The sequence below is a fragment of the Thalassophryne amazonica genome, chromosome 6 (assembly GCF_902500255.1).
Source record: "Thalassophryne amazonica chromosome 6, fThaAma1.1, whole genome shotgun sequence".
In the NCBI taxonomy this organism is placed as follows: Eukaryota; Metazoa; Chordata; class Actinopteri; order Batrachoidiformes; family Batrachoididae; genus Thalassophryne; species Thalassophryne amazonica.
In genome coordinates, this window is record NC_047108.1 from 19,503,193 (window position 1) to 19,527,960 (window position 24,768).

General features: G+C 46.0%; 1 protein-coding gene across 1 annotated transcript in view; it reads left to right on the forward strand.

Annotated features, from left to right (window-relative positions):
* Window positions 1-24,768, forward strand: part of slc6a8 (solute carrier family 6 member 8) — a 180,193-nt gene that overhangs the window by 121,571 nt on the left and 33,854 nt on the right. Inside the window, exons 9-10 of the mRNA XM_034171870.1 lie at window positions 17,535-17,672; window positions 17,749-17,851. Coding sequence (XP_034027761.1) covers window positions 17,535-17,672; window positions 17,749-17,851 — 241 coding nt within the window. The remainder of the gene's footprint in view (window positions 1-17,534; window positions 17,673-17,748; window positions 17,852-24,768) is intronic.

A 24,768-nucleotide genomic window follows, 5' to 3' on the forward strand; every position in this document is an offset into this window, starting at 1 on the left:
TCCACTATCGTGGCCACCCTCACCTGGGACGTAGAGAGAACCGTCCAGGAGGCCCTGGCACGAAGCCCGGACCCCAGAACTGGGCCGAAGAACAAACTATACGTCCCACCAGAAGCTAGGGCTGCAGTCCTGGACTTCTGTCACGGCTCCAAGCTCTCCTGTCATCCAGGGGTGCGAAGAACCGTGGCAGATGTCCGGCAGCGCTTCTGGTGGGCGTCCCTAGAGGCCGATGTCCGGGATTATATCCAGGCCTGCACCACCTGCGCCAGGCTGACCATCGCAGGGCATCAGGACTACTCCAGCCGCTGCCTGTGCCTCATCGCCCCTGGTCCCACATCGGCCTGGATTTTGTCACGGGCCTCCCGCCGTCCCAGGGTAACACCACCATCCTCACGATAGTGGACCGATTCTCCAAGGCGGCCCACTTCGTGGCCCTCCCGAAGCTCCCAACAGCCCAGGAGACAGCGGACCTCCTGGTCCACCACGTCGTCCAGCTGCATGGGATTCCAACAGACATCGTCTCCGATCGCGGTCCCCAGTTCTCCTCGCAAGTCTGGAGGAGCTTCTGCCGGGAACTGGGGGCCACAGTGAGTCTCTCGTCCGGGTACCACCCTCAGACCAACGGGCGAGCAGAACGGGTAAACCAGGAGGTGGAACAGGCTTTGCGCTGCGTGACTGCCGCGCACCCGGTGGCCTGGAGTACCCATTTGGCCTGGATCGAGTATGCTCATAACAGCCAGGTGTCTTCAGCCACCGGCCTCTCCCCTTTTGAGGTATGTCTGGGGTATCAGCCCCCGTTGTTTCCGGTGGTTGAGGGAGAGGTCGGTGTGCCCTCGGTCCAGGCCCACCTACGGAAGTGCCATTGGGTGTGGCGTGCCGCCCGTTCTGCTTTGCTAAAGGCCCGGACGAGGGCAAAAGCCCATGCAGACCGTCGGCGGGCCCCGGCCCCTGCGTATCGGCCAGGGCAGGAGGTGTGGTTATACACAAGGACATTCCCCTCAAGGTGGACTCCCCCAAGCTACAGGACCGTTACATCGGCCCATTTAAGATCCTTAAGGTCATCAGTCCAGCCGCGGTGAGGCTTCAGCTTCCGGCCTCACTGCGGATCCATCCTGTGTTTCATGTGTCCCGAATAAAACCAACTCACACCTCACCCCTCTGTACTCCGGGTCCGGCACCGCCTCCTGCCGGATCATCGATGGCGAGCCGGCTTGGACTGTACGCCGGCTTTTGGATGTCCGTAGGATGGGCCGGGCTTCCAGTATTTGGTGGACTGGGAGGGGTACGGCCCCGAAGAACGCTCCTGGGTGAAGAGGAGCTTCATCCTGGACCCGGCCCTCCTGGCCGATTTCTACCAGGAGGCGCCCGTTGAGGGGGGGGGCCCTGTTGTGTGGGCCGCCAGAAGAGGAGGTACTGCTGGCCCACCACCAGAGGGCCCCCTGCCTGAAGTGCGGGCTTCAGGCACGAGAGGGCGCAGTCGCCTCACAGGGAGCAGCCAGGGTGACAGCTGTCACGCATCACCTGCAACAGCTGTTACCCCATCATCTGATCAGCAGGGGAATATCAGCAGGACGACGCCTCACCTCTTTGCCGAGATTATCGTTCTACCTGGAAGGTAACGTGCTCAGCTGACTGGTTAACAGTGATCTTTGTGACTTTTGTGAGTTGTTAGCTGATCCTTTTCCAACGAGTGTGGAGGTAGTTTTCCTGCCGTACGGATTCCTGGGTGCAGACGCACCCACATTTAATTGTTCTTTTGTTCCTCGCCAGCAGTACCAGGTCTGACACGCAAAGGCAGTGGCCACCTCGGAGTTCGGGACTTGGCGGCTCCAGTATTCCCGGGGTCTGGTGGAGGAGGAAATCGTTGTGGTTCCCCGGTTCTGCTTTGGACAGAGTCTCCTATCTTCGAGCCTGCCCACACGACACCTTTTGTGATTTCTCTATTGTTGTAATCTGATTTGTATTTGTTGTCTGCCCATTCACAACAGAAAGTGTTGTTATTTGACCTCATCCATTGTCAGTCATTTGCGCCCCCTGTTGGGGTCCGTGTACCTACACTTTCCCAAACACTTGCGGTATAAAATCTTTTGCCGTTAAATCCTTTATTATTAAACACTTTGCGGTTAAATCTTTGCCGTTAAATCATTTATTATTAACACTTTGCGGTTAATCTTTTGCCGTTAAATCATTTATATTAACACTTTGCGGTTAGATCTTTTGCCATTAAATTATTTATTATTAAACACGTTGCGGTTAAATCTTTTGCATTAAATTATGTTATTATTAAAACACTTTGCGGTTAAATCTTATTGCCGTTAAATCATTTATTATTAACACTTTGTGGTTAAATCTTTTACTGTTAAATCATTTATTATTAGCACTTTGTGGTTAAATCATTTACTGTTAAATCATTGATAATTAAACACTTTGTGGTTAAATTTTTTTGCCAGTAACATCATTTATTATTAAACACTTGTGGTTAAATATTTGCCATAAATCATTTATTATTAAACAGTTTTTGGTTAAATCTTTTGCTGTTAAATCACTTATTAACACTGTGGTTAAATCTTTTGCTGTTTAAATCATTATTATTAAATAATTTGTGGTAACTCTTTTGCCATTAAATTGGTTGATTATTAAACAGTTTTGTGTTAAATCTTTTGCCGTACAGCCTGACGGTGTCTCTGTGTGTTCTGCGCTCCAGTTTGTGGCGTCGAGGGTTTCGTTACCTGCTGGGATTCTGGATTTGTGTTCTGAAAAGTATCAACATCGCTACAGAAGGGAGCTCACCGTGGCGATTTGTGTGCGGTGTCGTCATCATCGACCTGTCCATGGTGACAAAGGTCAGTCGGTGGTTGGGTCCGGGACTTCGTTGACGGACGGGACGGTTTTGCTGTACTTCCAGCGTTGTGTTTGCAGGGTGGCAATGTACGTCTTCCAGCTGTTTGGAATATTACATCAGCTAGCGGAACCACACTGCTGTGGCCAGTCCTTCTGGAATGCATGGTGGTCGCCTGGGTCTACGGTACGTGCACACACGCTCGTCCCAGCTGACCGAGTTGGCAGCAAAGGGTCAAAGGTCACTCAGAGACATTCATAATGTGCCATGTGGCCACATGTTTAGAATCAATTTGTACTTTTTACTGTGAGGAGGAATCTGTTGGTATCAGATGTTCGGAGAATCCACATAATTTGGACAAACCTGATTAGCACCGCAGAGCGTCCACTGTTTTTGTTTTTTCTTTTTGCTCTGTGGGTTGGTAAGATTAGGCCTTACTTGTGTGAAGTGCCTTGAGGCAACTTTGTTGTGATTTGGCGCTATATAAATGGAAATAAATTGAAATTGAAAATTTTTTTCACTTGACAGGCTGTTGCTTTACACGCCAGTGCTGTTGGGGGCAGTAATGCACATCATTGCTGGTATCTGCTCCAACAGAATGTCAGAAGAAATAAAATATGAGTCATCCATAAATGAAAGTTTGTGATCCAAAACAGAACACAACACAACACTCAGCCCTCTACTCTTGGCTTCTGCTTTAGTTATCAAACAGTTGAACAGTCAAACAGAGATGTGCACAGTACATGATACGTGTCCTTCACACAAATTTGCAAAATGTAGGATGGTAGGGGAAGGTTCCGCCCTTTTCCGCCTCTGATTGGCTAGAAGTGGTAGGGGAGGTTCCGCCCTTTTTGCCTCTGATTGGCTAGAAGGTGATGCAAATGTTTAAAAGTGGCAAGTGTTTTAATCTAAGTGGTAAATAAATCTGCAAAAATAAGTAGAAGGCTGTACTTAGTTATCGCAGGTGAATAGTTTATCAGTGGCTGCCCACCATACCTTAATTTGAATATGTGCACGATCCCAGATGAATAAGTACAAGTTTATCAGTAGAAACAGTCATTTCTATATTGCAATTACTACATTTCATGTCAAACATAAATGCAAGCGTCTGTTTTTCTTTGTTTCTTTTTGATATTAGAATTCTACAATCTAGTAAAAACTGTTATGAACTGGTTACATTATACATACTCATGCCTTATTCTTCCTGAATGATACTTTGAAAATGTTTCTGGTGACCCGGTGTATCTTACTACCAGTCACCTCGTTATTACTTCACATCATTAACCAATTTAATCCCCAATTTTTCCCAGATATGAAAATATGTAAATCATGTATCATGTAAATTATCAATTGTTATTTTTTTTTAATTTTCAAGGAAAAGCAGGTTAATTTTTTATTTTTTTTTATGGTCGTCACAATAGTGGCCGGTGGGATGATGTATTATCATTGTTTTCCACATTTCTCTGTGTAGTCCTCAGTATTTTAACATATTTCAGCCAGAGATTTTGAATACTTTGTCCTTGCAGTTCTACATATTTCAAAATATTAAACATACCTCCCCCCACCCCAACTGGGCAGATCTAATATATTAATTTCAATTTCAGTGTGTGCAAATATATAAAATGCAGTGTGTAAGGTCGATTGGGGTGAAGGTGAGACAGTGGGGGTGCTGTAAACTGTAAATATTGGACTATTCTGACATGTTAGGTCCACTGGGGGGGGGGGGGTATGTTCATGATTTTGATTTGAGTGTGTTGAATGAGTTAGGACAAAGTCATAGTAACATTTCTGAGTGAGATATGTTCATATTTTGAAGATTGCACAGAGAATTTGAATAATCAGGTCCCATCTTATCTTAGGGACCTCATAGTACCATATCACCCCAATAAAGCGCTTCGCTCTCAGACTGCAGGCTTACTTGTAGTTCCTAGGGTTTGTAAGAGTAGAATGGGAGGCAGAGCCTTCAGCTTTCAGGCTCCTCCTCTGGAACCAGCATTCGGATCAGGGAGACAGACACCCTCTCTACTTTTAAGATTAGGAAAACTTTCCTTTTTGCTAAAGCTTATAGTTAGAGCTGGATCAGGGACCCTGAACCATCCCTTAGTTATGCTGCTATAGACGTAGACTGCTTGGGGGTTCCCATGATGCACTGAGTGTTTCTTTCTTTTTGCTCTGTATGCACCACTCTGCATTTAATCATTAGTGATTGATCTCTGCTGTCTTCCACAGCATGTCTTTTTCCTGATTCTCTCCCCCTCAGCTCAACCAGTCCCAGCAGAAGACTGCCCCTCCCTGAGCCTGGTTCTGCTGGAGGTTTTTCCTGTTAAAAGGGTTTTTTTCCCCCACTGTCGCCAAGTGCTTGCTCATAGGGGGTCGTTTTGACCGTTGGGGTTTTTCTGTGATTAGGTATGGCTTTTGCCTTACAATATAAAGCGCCTTGGGGCAACTGTTGTTGTTTGGCGCTATATAATAAAACTGATTTGATTTGATTTGATTCCATATCTAATTAGGCTCTCTAAGATAGCTTTGTAGAAAATTAGCATGATCTGATTGCTAACACCATAAAGCCTCAGTCGTCTCAAAAAATACATTCTTTGCTGCAGTTTATTGCACAAATTATCAATGTGTGATTTCCAGTTTAGCAAATTATCGGTATGGACCCCTAGATATTTATATGTCGACTGTTGTGAAAGTAGTGACACGGACCCACAACAGGGGGCGCAAATGAACGGTCAATAGATGAGCCAAAAAAGTAACAATTTAATGTTGTGAAGGTGCACAATGAATACAGACAATCTCAGAATTTGATAACAGTCAATCCCAAAGGTGACGTGTGGGCAGGCTCGAGGATAGAACGACGTCTGTCCTGAGAAGAGCCGGAACCACACGATTTCCGCCGCCACCGAACCTGGTGAATACTGGAGCCACCAAGTCCCGAATTCCCAGGTGATCACCGTCCCCGACTGTCGGTCGTGGTACTGCTGGCGAAGAGCAAAGACAGTCAAGTGTGGGTGTGTGTACACCCCGTAACAACAACGGTGGGAATTCCACCTCCACCTCTAACACACACTCGTGCAGCGTCTGTTTAACCACTTATCTGACGGGGCGTAGGACGAAACAGTCGCGACCCACGCCGGTCCTCTGGTTGACAGCTGCAACACAATAGCTCTTGGAATTACTTAATGCTGGCAGAGAAAGTTACCGCCATAGAAGTACGATATCTCGGCGAGGAGGTGGAGATGACGTCTGGGTTTTATGGAGTGAGGATGAAGAATGAGTGACAGCTGTCAGGAAGTAATGAGTGACAGCTGTCACTCCCGGCTGTGTCCGTGGCGGCAGCCCCTCCGTGCCTGAAGCCCGCACTTCAGGCAGGGGCCCTCTGGTGGTGGGCCACACAACAGTTGACACCTGATTTATAGTTTGGTCTGAAATAACTACTGGCTTGTGTGTTGTCACTTGCCTTGGGTCAAAAACCATCTCTTGTGTTTTGACATATTTAAAATCAGATGTTTTTTGTCACACCACTTAATAAAGGTGTCAATCTCATTGTAGTAGACAAAAGGGTCCATGTCCTTATGCAAGAGGCTCACGATTGCTGTGTCATCTGCAAATTTAAAAATAAAAATATTGGGGTGTACTTTCCTGCAGTCATTAGTATAAATTGTAAAAAGTATTGGTGAAAGCACACAGCCTTGTGGAACTCCTGTATTACAGTGTTTAATATCTGATAATGTCTGATTAAGTTTCATTTGCTGTGTGCGGTTAGTTAAAAAAGAATAAAACCATTTTATAAGAATTACATTAACATTCATGTCCTTCAATTTCCTAAAAAGTAGGTGGAGTTGCACAGTATTAAAAGCTGAGCTTAAATCAACAATAAAGTGTGAACATAAGTTTTTGTGCCTTCCAGATGCTTAGAAACAAGGTAGAATGGCATCCTCAGTGCTACGCTCATGCTTATAGGCAAACTGACATGCATCTAACATGTTTGTTCAATCATCCATTCATTCTTGAAACCCGCTTACTCCAATTAAAGGATTTCCCCCTAAACTATTCCTGGATGAATGAAACTACTCCAGTGAGGCGGGGCACAGGGCCCACAGACTGGCATGCGCCGGGTGGGAGTGAGCCCCGCTTTGTCCCTCAGTGGTCGTTGGGGCTGTGTGAGTGAAAGCTGGAAGAGGCCCCGTGGTCCCCCTGGACATTCATCCGGGAGCACTTCAGGGGAAAATCCACACCGCGGGGGCTGGAGCCTATCTCAGCAGTCATAGGGTGTGAAGCAGGGTTCACCCTGGACAGGACGTCAGTCTGTCACACAGAAACATACATACACACAAACATATTCACATCTATGGACATTTTAAAGTTTCCAGTCGACCTAACTTGCATGTCTTTAGATGTGGGAGGAAGCCGGAGCACCTGAAGGGAACACACAGACACAGAGAAAGGCCACAGGTGGGAATTGAACCCATGACCTTCTCGCTGTGAGGCAACAGTGCTAATTACTAAGACACCACGCTGCCCTTTGTTCATTTGTTAAATTGTTCATCATTAATCTTTTGTTGCTAAATCTTTGTCAAGAAATCATTTTCCATTAAGTCGATTGTGATAAAACTTTTGCTGTTAAACCATTTATTATTAAACAGTTTGTGGTTAAATTGTTATTATTAAACAGTTTGCTGTTAAATCTTTTGCCATTAAATCATTTATTATTAAACAGTTTGTCCTTAAATCATTTATTATTAAATAGTTTGTGGTTAAATCTTTTGCCGTTAAATTGTTTGTTATTAAACATTTTGTCATTAAATCTTCCATCCATCCATCCATTTTTCTTCCGCTTTATCCGGAGTCGGGGCGGGGCAGCAGCTCAAGCAAAGCCGCCCAGACCTCCCGATCCACACACACCTCCCCCAGCCAGTAAATCGTTTATTTTTACGGAAGCGTATTGCATTCACTGGAAAAAAATAATAATTTGACCGCTGATCTCGTAATTACAGAAAAGATCTCATAATTACCAGATCCAGCTATTTTTATTTTTATTTATTTATTATTTGTTGTGGTGTGTGGTGTGTGTGTGTGTGGTGTGTGTGTGTGTGTGTGTGTGTGTGTGTGTGTGTGTGTGTGTGTGTGTGTAAAATCACGTCCGTACAATGTGCTTCCGTACTTCCAGTCCCTCAGTAAGACAAGCATGAGAATTCTGGAGTCATAATCGAAAATTGGCCAGTTTGTAACCTCCGGCACTGCACTGTGATCATACACCACGGCACACTCAGTGTGGATTTCCCCCTAAACTATTCCTGGATGAATGAAACTCCTCCAGTGAGGCGGAGCACGGGGCCCACAGACTGGCATGCGCCCTGGTGGGAGTGAGCCCCGCTTTCTCGCTCAGTGGTCGTTGGGGCTGTGTGAGTGAAAGCTGGAAGATGCCCCGTGGTCCTCCCTGGACATTCATCCGGGAGCACTTCAGGGGAAATCCACACTTTGTGTTTGATTGCAGTGTATTATCATCGGCTGAGCTCAGCCCGCTTCTTTACTAAGGGACTGGAAGTACGGACGTATATACATAAAAACAATTTAGACACCTGATTTTTTTTACGAAATTGATGTAATTACAAGATCTTTTCTCGTAATTATGAGATCTTTTCGTAATTACAAGATCAGTGGTCAATTTTTTTTTTTAATCCAGTGACTGCAATACCCTTCCGTAATTATTAAACAGTTTGTTGTTAAAACGTTTATTATTAAACAGTTTCTGGTTAAATCTTTTGCTGTTAAACCATTTATTATTAAACAGTTTGTCATTAAAGCGTTTATTATTAAACAGTTTCTGATTAAATCTTTTGCTGTTAAACAATTTATTATTAAACAGTTGGTCGTTAAATCTTTTGCCGTTAAATCGTTTATTATTAAACAGTTTGTCGTTAAATCTTTTGCCGTTAAATCATTTATTATTAAACAGTTTGTGGTTAAATCTTTTGCTGTTAAACCGTTTATTATTAAACACTTGTGGGTTAAACCTTTTGCCGTTAAACACTTTGTAGTTAAATCTTTTGCTGTTAAATAATTTATTATTAAACAGTTTCTGGTTAAATCTTTTGCCGTTAAATCATTTTTTATTAAACAGTTTGTGGTTAAATCTTTTGCCGTTAAATCATTTATTATTAAATACTTTGTGGTTAAATCTTTTGCCATTAAATCATTTATCATTAAATACTTTCAATCAATCAATCAATTTTTTTTTAGATAGCGCCAAATCACAACAAACAGTTGCCCCAAGGCGCTTTATATTGTAGGCAAGGCCATACAATAATTATGTAAAACCCCAACGGTCAAAACGACCCCCTGTGAGCAAGCACTTGGCTACAGTGGGAAGGAAAAACTCCCTTTTAACAGGAAGAAACCTCCAGCAGAAACCAGGCTCAGGGAGGGGCAGTCTTCTGCTGGGACTGGTTGGGCTGAGGGAGAGAACCAGGAAAAAGACATGCTTGTGGAGGGGAGCAGAGATCGAGTCACTAATGATTAAATGCAGAGTGGTGCATGCAGAGCAAAAAGAGAAGAAACAGTGCATCATGGGAACCCCCAGCAGTCTACGTCTATAGCAGCATAACTAAGGGATGGGTCAGGGTCACCCGATCCAGCCCTAACTATAAGCTTTAGCAAAAAAGGAAAGTTTAAGCCTAATCTTAAAAGTAGAGAGGGTGTCTGTCTCCCTGATCTGAATTGGGAGCTGGTTCCACAGGAGAGGAGCCTGAAAGCTGAAGGCTCTGCCTCCCATTCTACTCTTACAAACCCTAGGAACTACAAGGTAAGCCTGCAGTCTGAGAGCGAAGCGCTCTATTGGGGTGATATGGTACTACGAGGTCCCTAAGATAAGATGGGACCTGACTTATTCAAAACCTTATAAGTAAGAAGAAGAAGAATTTTAAATTCTATTCTAGAATTAACAGGAAGCCAATGAAGAGAGGCCAATATGGGTGAGATATGCTCTCTCCTTCTAGTCCCCGTCAGTACTCTAGCTGCAGCATTTTGAATTAACTGAAGGCTTTTTAGGGAACTTTTAGGACAACCTGATAATAATGAATTACAATAGTCCAGCCTAGAGGAAATAATGCATGAATTAGTTTTCAAGCATCACTCTGAGACAAGACCTTTCTGATTTTAGAGATATTGCGTAAATGCAAAAAAGCAGTCCTACATATTTGTTTAATATGCGCTTTGAATGACATATCCTGATCAAAAATGACTCCAAGATTTCTCACAGTATTACTAGAGGGCCAGGGCAATGCCATCCAGAGTAAGGATCTGTTAGACAACCATGTGTTCTAAGATTGTGTGGGGCCAAGTCAAAATAACTTCAGTGTTATCTGAGTTTAAAAAGCAGGAAATTAGAGTCATCCATGTCTTTATGTCTGTACCTTCACTAATGCTGTTTCTGTACTATGATGAAGTTCTAAAACCTGACTGAAACTCTTCAAATAGACCATTCCTCTGCAGATGATCAGTTAGCTGTTTTACAACTACCCTTTCAAGAATTTTTTGTGGTTAAATCTTTTGCCATTAAATCATTTATTATTATACACTTTGTGGATAAATCTTTTGCTGTGAATCATTTATATTAAACACTTTGTGGTTAAATTTTTTGCTGTTAAACTCATTTATTATTAACACTTTGTGGATAAATCGTTTGCTGTTAAATCATTTATAATTAAACACTTTGTGGTTAAATCTTTTGCCATTAAATAATTTATTATTAAACACTTTCTGTTAAATCTTTTGCTGTTAAAATCATTTATTATTAAACACTTACTGGGTTAAATCTTTTGGCCGTTAAATCATTTATTATTAACACTGTGGTTAAATCTTTTGGCCATTAAATCATTTATATTAAACACTTTGCGGTTAATAATTATTATTAACACTTTGTGATTAAATCTTTTGCCGTTAAATCATTTATTATTAAACACTTGCGGTTAAATCTTTTGGCCATTAAATTATTTATTATTAAACACTTTGCGGTTAAATCTTTTGCCATTAAATTATTTATTATTAAACACTTTGCGGTTAAATCTTTGCCATTAAATTATTTATTATTAAACACTTTGTGGTTAAATCTTTTGCCATTAAATTATTGTATTATTAAACACTTTGCGGTTAAATCTTTGCCATTAAATGCAGTTATTTATAAATACTTTGTGGTTAAATCTTTTGCCGTTAAATCATTTATTATTAAACACTTTGCGGTTAATCTTTTGCATTAAATATTTATTATTAAACACTTTGTGGTTAAATCTTTTGCCGTTAAATAATTTATATTAAAACCTTTGCGGTTAAATCTTTTGCCGTTAAATCATTTATTATTAACACCTTTGTTGTGTGGGCCGCCAGAAGAGGAGGTACTGCTGGCCCACCACCAGAGGGCGCCCTGCCTGAAGTGCGGGCTTCAGGCACGAGAGGGCGCAGTCCGCCTCACAGGAGCAGCCAGGGTGACAGCTGTCACGCATCACCTGCAACAGCTGTTACCCATCATCTGATCAGCAGGGGAATATCAGCAGGAGACGCCTCCACTTCTTTGCCGAGATATCGTTCTACCTGGAACGTAACGTGCTTAGCTGACTGGTTAACAGTGATCTTTTGTGACTTTTGTGAGTTGTTTAGCTGACTCCTTTTCCAACGAGTGGTGGAGGTAGTTTTCCTGCCGTACGGATTCCTGGTGCAGACGCACCCCATTTAATTGTTCTTTTGTTCCTCGCCAGCAGTACCAGGTCCGACACGCGAAGGCAGTGGCACACCTGGGAGTTCGGGACTTGGCGGCTCCAGTATTCCCGGGGTCTGGTGGCGGAGGAAATCGTGTGGTTCCGGTTCTACTTTGGACAGACGTCTCCTATCTTCGAGCCTGCCCACACGACACCTTTTGTGATTTGGCTTTTGTCTATTGTTGTAATCTATTGTTGTGCCCATTCACAACAGTAAAGTGTTGTTATTTGACCTCATTCCATTGTCCGTTCATTTGCGCCCACCTGTTGTGGGTCCGTGTACCTACACTTTCCCAACAGGATATCTCGGCCAACGTCATGGACCCCGAGGGGCGTCGACCGGCCGTTGAACGGCCAATGGAAGAGCAGGGCGCACAGGCGTCTGCAGGAGGAATGATCGGTGAGTTGCAGCGAATCCTCACCGCTTTTAACGGCTCGGCTGGATCTGATGACCGAGCAGAACGTCCTCCTTACCGCAGGGTGGAGGCTCTCGCCGCGCAGGTGGAAGCGCGCCCTCAGGGCGCTGCTGCGGCTCTCCCTCCTGTCGATCCTGTGCGCAATAGTGACGTTCCACAGGTCGACCCCTCCCACCCTTCCCTGAAGCATACATAAAGCCCTCCAGAACCGTACGGGGTTGTGTGGAGACATGCGCGGAACTTTCTTATGCAGTGTTCGCTCGTCTTCGCACAACGTCCCGTCATGTACGCGACTGATGCTAGTAAGAGAGCTTATGTGATTAATCTGCTTTGCGGCAAGGCACGCGCTTGGGCTACAGCGCTCTGGGAGCAAAATTCACGGCTCCTTCTGACATATGATGGGTTTGTGAGGGAGTTCAGAACAGTGTTCGATCACCCAAATAGAGGAGAGACCGCTTCAGCCGTGCTGCTGTCAATGAGACATGGGCGCCGGAGCGCAGCGCTTATGCAGTTGACTTCCGCATCGCGGCTGCGAGGTCCGGCTGGAATAGCACGGCCCTCCGCGCCGCCTTTGTAAACGGACTATCGTTGGTCCTGAAGGAGCACCTGGTGGCTAAGGACGAACCGCGGGATTTGGACGGGCTTATTGATCTCGTTATACGATTAGACATCGGTTAGAGGAACGCCATCGGGAGCGAGGCCGAAGGACGTGACCGGATACGCGCCGCCCCCTCTCCCTTCCGGGTTCGAAAAGGGCCGCCCTCCCCCACGCTCCACAGCCGCAGCGCTTTGTGGGGCAACAGCTCCCCTGTTGACGTTGTTAGGGAAACTCACAGGGCCAAAATGGGGAGGCCGATCCGTGGAGAGTGTTTTCCCTCTGCAGCTCAACAGAGCACACACAGAGAGACTGCCCCAAACGGCCAAGACATCAACACTCGCCCTTAGAGACTGGGCTAAGGGGGGGTCAGACATTCAAGTGAGACACACACAAATTGCCACACGACTCTCAGTCACGATCCTGAGCGGGGATTTAACCCTTCAAGCCCGAGCACTGGTGGACACCGGGGTCAGAAGGGAATCTGCTAGATAGCAGATGGGCAAGGGAGGTAGGGCTCCCTCTGGTGGCGCTTCCTTCGCCATTGCAGGTGCGGGCACTAGATGGCACCCTCCTCCCTTTACTCACACACAAGACACAACCAGTAACTCTGGTGGTGTCTGGAAACCACCGGGAGGAGATTGAGTTTTTTGTAACTCCTTCTACCTCCCGCGTGATTTGGGGCATCCCATGGATGTTAAAGCACAATCCCGGATTGATTGGGCCGTCTGGGGTGGTGGTTCAGTGGAGCGAAACCTGCCATCGGTGTGTTTAGGATCCTCGGTTCCTCCCGGTTCCCAGGCTAAGGAGGAGGTCAAGTCCCTCCCAATCTGACGGCAGTTGCCGGTTGAGTACCACGATCTTGCTGACGTCTTCAGCAAGGATCTGGCACTCACCCTTCCCCCGCACCGTCCGTACGATTGTGTCATTGATTTGGTTCCAGGCGCTGAGTTCCCGTCCAGCAGGCTGGTACAACCTCTCACGACCTGAGCGCGAATCAATGGAGATCTACATCCGGGACTCATTAGCTGCCGGGCTGATCCGGAACTCCACCTCCCGATGGGGGCAGGTTTTTCTTTTTGTGGGCAAGAAAGATGGCGGACTTCGTCCATTGTATTGATTACAGGGGGCTGAATGAGATACGGTTCGCAACCGATACCCGTTGCCATTATTAGATTCCGTGTTCACCCCCCTGCATGGAGCCAAAATCTTTACTAAGCTGGATCTTAGAAATGCGTATCACCTGGTTCGGATCCGGAAGGGAGACGAATGGAAGACGGCATTCAACACCCCATTAGGTCACTTTGAGTACCTGGTCATGCCGTTCGGCCTCACAAACGCCCCCTGCTACGTTCCAAGCATTAGTTAATGATGTCTTGCGGGATTTCCTGCACCGATTCATCTTCGTATATCTAGACGATATACTCATCTTTTCTCCGGATCCTGAGACTCATGTCCGGCATGTACGTCAGGTCCTGCAGCGGTTGTTGGAGAACCGGCTGTTTGTGAAGGGCGAGAAGTGTGAGTTTCACCGCACATCTTTGTCCTTCCTGGGGTTTATCATCTCCCCCAACTCCGTCGCTCCTGATCCGGCCAAGTTGCGGCGGTGAGAGACTGACCGCAACCACTAGCCGTAGGAAGCTGCAACAGTTCCTCGGCTTTGCAAATTTCTACAGGAGGTTCATTAAGGGCTACAGTCAGGTAGTTAGCCCCCTGACAGCCCTGACCTCACCAAAGTCCCCTTCACCTGGTCGGATCGTTGCGATGCCGCATTCAAGGAGTTGAAACGGCGCTTCTCGTCTGCACCCGTTCTGGTGCAGCCCGATCCTAGTCGCCAGTTAGTGGTTGAAGTGGACGCCTCGGACTCAGGGATAGGAGCTGTGCTTTCCCAGAGCGGGAAGACCGATAAGGTCCTTCACGCCGTGTGCCTATTTTTCCCGCAGGTTGACCCCGGCCGACGGAACTATGACGTCGGCAATCGAGAACTCCTTGCGGTGAAAGAAGCTCTTGAAGAGTGGAGACATCTGTTGGAGGGAACGTCCGTGCCATTCACGGTTTTCACTGACCACCGGAACCTGGAGTATATCAGGACCGCCAAGCGGCTGAATCCCAGGCAAGCCCGCTGGTCACTGTTCTTCGGCCATTTTGACTTCCGGATCACCTACTGTCCCGGGACCAAAAACCAGAGATCGGATGCCTTGTCCCGGGTACATGAAGATGAAGTCAAAGCGGAGTTGTCGGATCCACCGGAACCCATCATCCCGGAGTCCACTATCGTGGCCACCCTCACCTGGGACGTAGAGAGAACCGTCCGGGAGGCCCTGGCACGAAGCCCGGACCCCAGAACTGGGCCGAAGAACAAACTATACGTCCCACCAGAAGCTAGGGCTGCAGTCCTGGACTTCTGTCACGGCTCCAAGCTCTCCTGTCATCCAGGGGTGCGAAGAACCGTGGCAGATGTCCGGCAGCGCTTCTGGTGGGCGTCCCTAGAGGCCGATGTCCGGGATTATATCCAGGCCTGCACCACCTGCGCCAGGCTGACCATCGCAGGGCATCAGGACTACTCCAGCCGCTGCCTGTGCCTCATCGCCCCTGGTCCCACATCGGCCTGGATTTTGTCACGGGCCTCCCGCCGTCCCAGGGTAACACCACCATCCTCACGATAGTGGACCGATTCTCCAAGGCGGCCCACTTCGTGGCCCTCCCGAAGCTCCCAACAGCCGGGAGACAGCGGACCTCCTGGTCCACCACGTCGTCCAGCTGCATGGGATTCCAACAGACATCGTCTCCGATCGCGGTCCCCAGTTCTCCTCGCAAGTCTGGAGGAGCTTCTGCCGGGAACTGGGGGCCACGGTGAGTCTCTCGTCCGGGTACCACCCTCAGACCAACGGGCGAGCAGAACGGGTAACCAGGAGGTGGAACAGGCTTTGCGCTGCGTGACTGCCGCGCACCCGGTGGCCTGGAGTACCCATTTGGCCTGGATCGAGTATGCTCATAACAGCCAGGTGTCTCAGCCACCGGCCTCTCCCCTTTTGAGGTATGTCTGGGGTATCAGCCCCCGTTGTTTCCGGTGGTTGAGGGAGAGGTCGGTGTGCCCTCGGTCCAGGCCCACCTACGGAAGTGCCATTGGGTGTGGCGTGCCGCCCGTTCTGCTTTGCTAAAGGCCCGGACGAGGGCAAAAGCCCATGCAGACCGTCGGCGGGCCCCGGCCCCTGCGTATCGGCCAGGGCAGGAGGTGTGGTTATCCACAAAGGACATTCCCCTCAAGGTGGACTCCCCCAAGCTACAGGACCGTTACATCGGCCCATTTAAGATCCTTAAGGTCATCAGTCCAGCCGCGGTGAGGCTTCAGCTTCCGGCCTCACTGCGGATCCATCCTGTGTTTCATGTGTCCCGAATAAAACCACATCACACCTCACCCCTCTGTACTCCGGGTCCGGCACCGCCTCCTGCCCGGATCATCGATGGCGAGCCGGCTTGGACTGTACGCCGGCTTTTGGATGTCCGTAGGATGGGCCGGGGCTTCCAGTATTTGGTGGACTGGGAGGGGTACGGCCCCGAAGAACGCTCCTGGGTGAAGAGGAGCTTCATCCTGGACCCGGCCCTCCTGGCCGATTTCTACCAGGAGGCGCCCGTTGAGGGGGGGGGCCCTGTTGTGTGGGCCGCCAGAAGAGGAGGTACTGCTGGCCCACCACCAGAGGGCGCCCTGCCTGAAGTGCGGGCTTCAGGCACGAGAGGGCGCAGTCGCCTCACAGGAGCAGCCAGGGTGACAGCTGTCACGCATCACCTGCAACAGCTGTTACCCATCATCTGATCAGCAGGGGAATATCAGCAGGACGACGCCTCCACCTCTTTGCCGAGATATCGTTCTACCTGGAAGGTAACGTGCTCAGCTGACTGGTTAACAGTGATCTTTTGTGACTTTTGTGAGTTGTTTAGCTGACTCCTTTTCCAACGAGTGGTGGAGGTAGTTTTCCTGCCGTACGGATTCCTGGGTGCAGACGCACCCACATTTAATTGTTCTTTTGTTCCTCGCCAGCAGTACCAGGTCCGACACGCAAAGGCAGTGGCCACCTCGGAGTTCGGGACTTGGCGGCTCCAGTATTCCTGGGGTCTGGTGGAGGAGGAAATCGTGTGGTTCCGGTTCTGCTTTGGACAGACGTCTCCTATCTTCGAGCCTGCCCACACGACACCTTTTGTGATTTGTCTATTGTTGTAATCTGATTGTATTTGTTGTGCCCATTCACAACAGTAAAGTGTTGTTATTTGACCTCATCCATTGTCCGTTCATTTGCGCCCCCTGTTGTGGGTCCGTGTACCTACACTTTCCCAACACACTTTGCGGTTAAATCTTTTGCCGTTAAATCATTTATTATTAAACACTTTGCGGTTAAATCTTTTGCCGTTAAATCATTTATTATTAAACACTTTGCGGTTAAATCTTTTGCCATTAAATTATTTATTATTAAACACGTTGCGGTTAAATCTTTTGCCATTAAATTATTTATTATTAAACACTTTGCGGTTAAATCTTTTGCCGTTAAATCATTTATTATTAAACACTTTGTGGTTAAATCTTTTACTGTTAAATCATTTATTATTAAGCACTTTGTGGTTAAATCATTTACTGTTAAATCATTTATAATTAAACACTTTGTGGTTAAATTTTTTTGCCATTAAATCATTTATTATTAAACACTTTGTGGTTAAATATTTGCCATTAAATCATTTATTATTAAACAGTTTCTGGTTAAATCTTTTGCTGTTAAATCACTTATTAAACACTGTGGTTAAATCTTTTGCTGTTAAATCATTTATTATTAAATAATTTGTGGTTAAATCTTTTGCCATTAAATTGTTGATTATTAAACAGTTTGTCGTTAAATCTTTTGCCGTACAGCCTGACGGTGTCTCTGTGTTTCTGGCTCCAGTTTGTTGGCGTCGAGGGTTTCGTTACTGGGATTCTGGATTTGTGTTCTGAAAAGTATCAACATCGCTACAGAAGGGAGCTCACCGTGGCGATTTGTTGTGCGGTGTCGTTCATCATCGACCTGTCCATGGTGACAAAGGTCAGTCGGTGGTTGGGTCCGGGACTTCGTTGACGGACGTGACGGTTTTGCTGACTTCCAGCGTTTGTGTTTGCAGGGTGGCATGTACGTCTTCCAGCTGTTTGACTATTACTCAGCTAGCGGAACCACACTGCTGTGGCAGTCCTTCTGGGAATGCATGGTGGTCGCCTGGGTCTACGGTACGTGCACACACGCTCGCCCAGCTGACCGAGTGGCAGCAAAGGTCAAAGGTCACTCAGAGACATTCATAATGTGCCATGTGGCCACATGTTTAGAAATCAATTTGTACTTTTTCTGTGAGGAATCTGTTGGTATCAGATGTTCGGAGAGTCCACATATATTTGGACAAACCTGATTAGCACCGCAGAGCGTCCACTGTTTTTGTTTTTCTTTTTTGCTCTGTGGGTTGGTAAGATTAGGCCTTACTTGTGTGAAGTGCCTTGAGGCAACTTTGTTGTGATTTGGCGCTATATAAATGGAAATAAATTGAAATTGAAAATTTTTTTTCACTGACAGGCTGTTGCTTTACACTCCAGTGCTGTTGGGGGCAGTAATGCACATCATTGCTGGTATCTGCTCCAACAGAAATGTCAGAAGAAATAAAATATTGAGTCATCCATAAATGAAAGTTGTTGATCCAAAACAGAACACAACACAACACTCAGCCCTCTACTGGCTTCTGCTTTAGTTATCAAACAGTTGAACAGTCAAACAGAAGATGTGCACAGTACATGATACGTGTCCTTCACACAAATTTGCAAAATGTAGGATGGTAGGGGAAGGTTCCGCCCTTTTCGCCTCTGATTGGCTAGAAGTGGTAGGGGAAGGTTCCGCCCTTTTTGCCTCTGATTGGCTAGAAGGTGAGCAAATGTTTAAAAAGTGGCAAGTGTTTTAATCTAAGTGGTAAATAAATCTGCAAAAATAAGTAGAAGGCTGTACTTAGTTATCGCAGGTGAATAGTTTATCAGTGGCTGCCCACCATACCTTAATTTGAATATGTGCACGATCCCAGATGAATAAGTACAAGTTTATCAGTAGAAACAGTCATTTCTATATTGCAATTACTACATTTCATGTCAACACATAAATGCAAGCGTCTGTTTTTCTTTGTTTCTTTTTGATATTAGAATTCTACAATCTAGTAATAAACTGTTATGAACTGGTTACATTATACATACTCATGCCTTATTCTTCCTGAATGATACTTTGAAAATGTTTCTGGTGACCCGGTGTATCTTACTACCAGTCACCTCGTTATTACTTCACATCATTAACCAATTTAATCCCCAATTTTTCCCAGATATGAAAATATGTAAATCATGTATCATGTAAATTATCAATTGTTATTTTTTTTTAATTTTCAAGGAAAAGCAGGTTAATTTTTTATTTTTTTTATGGTCGTCACAATAGTGGCCGGTGGGATGATGTATTATCATTGTTTTCCACATTTCTCTGTGTAGTCCTCAGTATTTTAACATATTTCAGCCAGAGATGTTTTGAATACTTTGTCCTTGCTCAGTTCTACATATTTCAAAATATTAAACATACCTCCCCCCACCCCAACTGGGCAGATCTAATATATTAATTTCAATTTCAGTGTGTGCAATATATATAAAATGCAGTGTGTAAGGTCGATTGGGGTGAAGGTGAGACAGTGGGGGTGCTGTAAACTGTAAATATTGGACTATTCTGACATGTTAGGTCCACTGGGGGGGGGGTATGTTCATGATTTTGATTTGAGTGTGTTGAATTGAGTTAGGACAAAGTCATAGTAACATTTCTGAGTGAGATATGTTCATATTTTGAAGATTGCACAGAGAAAAGTGTAAGCGCAAGTGTAAGAAAAAAGTGTTTCGGCATGTCAGAGGACAAGTTTGGACATGTCCAGCTTTCCACAATTTCACTGATACTTACTGGACTGGTAAGCATTGAAAGTAAACATTGAAAGCCGAGATAGACATGTCCAAACTTGTCCTCTGACACGCCGAGATAGACATGTCCAAACTTGTCCTCTGACACGCCGAAATGGAGGTGTTCCTTTGTCTTGCTTCCAAAGCGAATCGGTCTTTACACGCGAAGCCTCCACGCGGCTTTCCATGACAAAATCTCTTGTTAAAAGTGAAATCTGCCGGAAAATGCCTGATGTCCAGCTCTTGTGATAACCAGAGAAAGAGCACATGACGGTCTCGTATCCACAGAGCCATCCGTTTAGAAATGGTCCGGTGGCTTGTGCCGCGTCATCGCAGCTCAGAGTGCGGCGCGCCGAGCGTCCTTAAAGGGGTCCTTAAAGCTGTAGTAACAGACCTTATTCTCTGTGAAGCCCGTAAAATTTTCACCGAAAGCCAGATAAATTTTTCGAATGGTTTCCAGGTGCCAGTCTCTAACAGTTCCTGAAAAAATTCTGATGGAAAAAAAGTCCTTTTCATTCCGCCATTTCCAGACAATGAAAATCCAACGAGGGGGCGGGACCACTCCTTCCCAAGGCGTACTCACAGGCGAATGACGTCACCGACAGGCGTGGAAAAACTCACGCATGCGCACGAGGGTTCAAGCATGTCTGACGTAAAAACATATGAATGAAATCCATATAGTTTTTGAAAAAAATAAAAAGGACCGTTACTTTACTGACAGACCTCGTATACACATAAACATACAAACACATATTAATTTCAATTTCAGTGTGTGCAATATATATAAAATGCAGTGTGTAAGGTCGATTGGGCTGAAGGTGAGACAGTGGGGGTGCTGTAAACTGTAAATATTGGACTATTCTGACATGTTAGGTCCACTGGGGGGTGGTATGTTCATGATTTTGATTTGAGTGTGTTGAATTGAGTTAGGACAAAGTCATAGTAACATTTCTGAGTGAGATATGTTCATATTTTGAAGATTGCACAGAGAAAAGTGTAAGCCTAAGTGTAAGAAAAAAGTGTTTCGGCATGTCAGAGGACAAGTTTGGACATGTCCAGCTTTCCACAATTTCACTGATACTTACTGGACTGGTAAGCATTGAAAGTAAGCATTGAAAGCCGAGATAGACATGTCCAAACTTGTCCTCTGACACGCCGAGATAGACATGTCCAAACTTGTCCTCTGACACGCCGAAATGGAGGTGTTCCTTTGTCTTGCTTCCAAAGCGAATCGGTCTTTACACGCGAAGCCTCCACGCGGCTTTCCATGACAAAATCTCTTGTTAAAAGTGAAATCTGCCGGAAAATGCCTGATGTCCAGCTCTTGTGATAACCAGAGAAAGAGCACACGACGGTCTCGTATCCACAGAGCCATCCGTTTAGAAATGGTCCGGTGGCTTGTGCCGCGTCATCGCAGCTCAGAGCACGGCGCGCCGAGCGTCCTTAAAGGGGTCCTTAAAGCTGTAGTAACAGACCTTATTCTCTGTGAAGCCCGTAAAATTTTCACCGAAAGCCAGATAAATTTTTCGAATGGTTTCCAGGTGCCAGCCTCTAACAGTTCCTGAAAAAATTCTGATGGAAAAAAAGTCCTTTTCATTCCGCCATTTCCAGACAATGAAAATCCAACGAGGGGGCGGGACCACTCCTTCCCAAGGCGTACTCACAGGCGAATGACGTCACCGACAGGCGTGGAAAAACTCACGGATGCGCACGAGGGTTCAAGCATGTCTGACGTAAAAACATATGAATGAAATCCATATAGTTTTTGAAAAAAATAAAAAGGACCGTTACTTTACTGACAGACCTCGTATACACATAAACATACAAACACTCAGATAAATGCTCATATATACAGACAAACATACAAAGACACGTACTCACACTCACACACTCATCTTCAACCGCTTAGTCCAATCAAGAGTCGCGGGGGGCTGGAGCCTATCCCAGCAGTCATGGAGCCCGAGGCGGGGTACACCCAGGACAGGACGCCAGTCTGTCACAGGGCCACAAACAGACAAACACATTCACACCCACTCGCACACCCATGGACAATTTAAAGATTCCAGTCCACCTAACCTGTATGTCTTGGGATGTGAGGCAACAGTGCAAACCACTAAGCCACCCTGCTGCCGCAAACACACACAATGATCATATAAATGTGTATACGAGGTCTGTCAGTAAAGTATAGGTCCTTTTTATTTTTTTCAAAAACTATATGGATTTCATTCATATGTTTTTACGTCAGACATGCTTGAACCCTCGTGCGCATGCGTGAGTTTTTCCACGCCTGTCGGTGATGTCATTCGCCTGTGAGCACTCCTTGTGGGAGGAGTCGTCCAGGCCCTCGTCGGAATTCCTTTGTCTGAGAAGTTGCTGAGAGACTGGCGCTTTGTTTGATCAAAATTTTTTCTAAACCTGTAAGGCACATCGAAGTGGACATGGTTCGAAAAATTAAGCTGGTTTTCGGTGAAAATTTTAACGGCTGATGAGAGATTTTGAGGTGATTCTGTCGCTTTAAGGACTTCCCACGGTGCGAGACGTCGCGCAGCGCTCTCAGGCGCCGTCATCAGCCTGTTTCAAGCTGAAAACCTCCACATTTCAGGCTCTATTGATCCAGGACGTCGTGAGAGAACAGAAGTTTCAGAAGAAGTCGGTTTCAGCATTTTATCCGGATATTCCACTGTTAAAGGAGATTTTTTTAATGAAAGACGTGCGGACGGATTGCAGTGTCGGCTCGCAGCCGCTGCGACACTCCGCCACAGGAAAAACACCTCTGTTGGAAGCCTTAAGGACAAGTTGGAACATGTCCAGCTGTTAAACAATTTCTCATATACTCACTCCACTGAAAGCCATCAAAAGCCGCCTGGATTTTACAAATGGTTATCAACACGGAGGTGTTTGTCCTGTGCCGCCGCACCGCGCCGGCTGCGTCCCGACGCGCGGACCCGTCCGCACGTCTTTCATTAAAAAAATCTCCTTTAACAGTGGAATATCCGGATAAAATGCTGAAACTGACTTCTTCTGAAACTTCTCTGTTCTCTCACGACATCCTGGATCAATAGAGCCTGAAATGTGGAGGTTTTCAGCTCGAAACAGGCTGACGATGGCGCCTGGGAGCGCTGCGCGACGTCTCGCACCGTGGGAAGTCCTTGTGCCTATTCTGCCAGTGGACAATTTGTGTATTCCATCGGTGATGCTGAACATCTGAGCAAGAATACTGTATGTCGTATGATTCGCAAGGTAGTACTTGCTCTATCTAAACTGTTGGATGCATTTGTCGTTTTCCCTGGCCATTTATCCGCAATGCAAATCAAAGAAGGGTTTTATGCAATCGCAGGTAATTACTAATATCAAAATAGTTCTAATGCATGTCCATTAATTAGGCGAAGTGGGGCTTATCAAGCTATGAATATAAACCTACTGTTCTGAAGGATGTTTTTACAAGGTCTGTTAGAAAAGTATCCGACCTTTTTATTTTTTTCAAAAACCATATGGATTTGAATCACGTGTGATTGCATCAGCCAAGCTTGAACTTTCATGCGCATGCGTGAGTTTTTTCACGCCTGTCGGTTGCGTCATTCGCCTGTGAGCAGGCTTTGTGTGAGCACTGGTCCACCCCTCTCGTCAGATTTTTATTGCGAATAAATGTCTGAACGATTTGGAGCTTTGCTGCATCAATTTTTTTCCAGAAACTGTGAGAGACCTCCAGGTGGACACCGTTCGTAAAATTAATATGGCTTTCAGGGACGATTTTGTGGGGATTACACAGATTAAGGAGTGTTACTGCCGCTTCAAGGACGGCCCACAGCGTCTGAGAGCGCGCCGCGCTCCGAGCGCCGATCGACAGGCTCACACCCCGCTGAAACAACCAGATCATTTCCAACGTGAAGGCTTTGTTGATCCGGGACGTCGTCTGACTTTCACAAAAAGGCAGGAGACGTGGACATCAGCACTTTTTCGGCACATTGAGACAGACGTGCGGAGGAGTTCCGTGCGTCGTGGTGGAGCCGCATGGTGCAAAGCAACGCCGTGATGAAGCCTCACAGGACATGTTCTGGCATGTCCAGGCTCATCCACAATTTCTCGGTTAGTCACACGATTGAAAACCCACCGACAGCCGTCTGAAAGCCATCTCAAAGCTGTCCTGTGCACGCTCTCAGACGCTGTGGGCCATCCTTAAAGCGGCAGTAACACTCCTTAATCTGTGTAATCCCCACAAAATCGTCCCTGAAAGCCATATTAATTTTCCGAATGGTGTCCACCTGGAGGTCTCTCACAGTTTCTGGAAAAACAATTGATGCAGCAAAGCTCCAAATCGTTCAGACATTTATTCGCAATAAAAAAACGACGAGAGGGGTGAACCAGTGCTCACACAAAGCCTGCTCACAGGCGAATGACGCAACCGACAGGCATGAAAAATCACACGTGATTCAAATCCATATAGTAGGTGCGTTTGGCACTGCTATTGCATCTGAAATATTGACAGGATTAGGAATAGCAATCATACAGTCAAGGTAGCCTATTTAGGAAACATTAAATTAACCTAACATCTATTAGTAGGCCTATGCCCACTTCCGAATCGTGTTGCATCTGGGTGTAATTAATGAAAGGAGGTCATTTTTTTACACATATTAGACATTCCACAGGTTAATCATCTGTAACAGATTTGGGGAACAATTGAATTGTACTTACGCATTTACCCGATCAGCAATATGTTGCCAACAAGCCTGTCTTGCTTTATTGGCAGACGATGTGTTCGATTTCCCCCTTAACATTAATTAAAATCCTCGTAGCGCCGCATAATAATCGTGCATTCTTCTTCGGTAAAGTACGGTGACCGCGCCATCATTGAAAAATGGTGATGTGTGCTGCAACCTGCCCCTTTTATGTGAACGCACACAAACTCCAATTAGGTTAACACAGGTTCAACAAATCAACATCTTATTCAGCGTCGTAGTACCAATTAACACCACTTGAGGAAACCAGGTTTTGTCAACCCCGGTTTAGGAGGTTGACCCTGGGTTACATCTGAGTAAGTTAACCCCGCTTCGTAGTACAGGCTCCAGGTCAATGACTCATTGTCTCTCGCAGACACACACACACAAATGCTCATATACACTCACAAACGCACTCATGCTCATATATACACAAACATTCAAACACACAGACACACACACATACACACA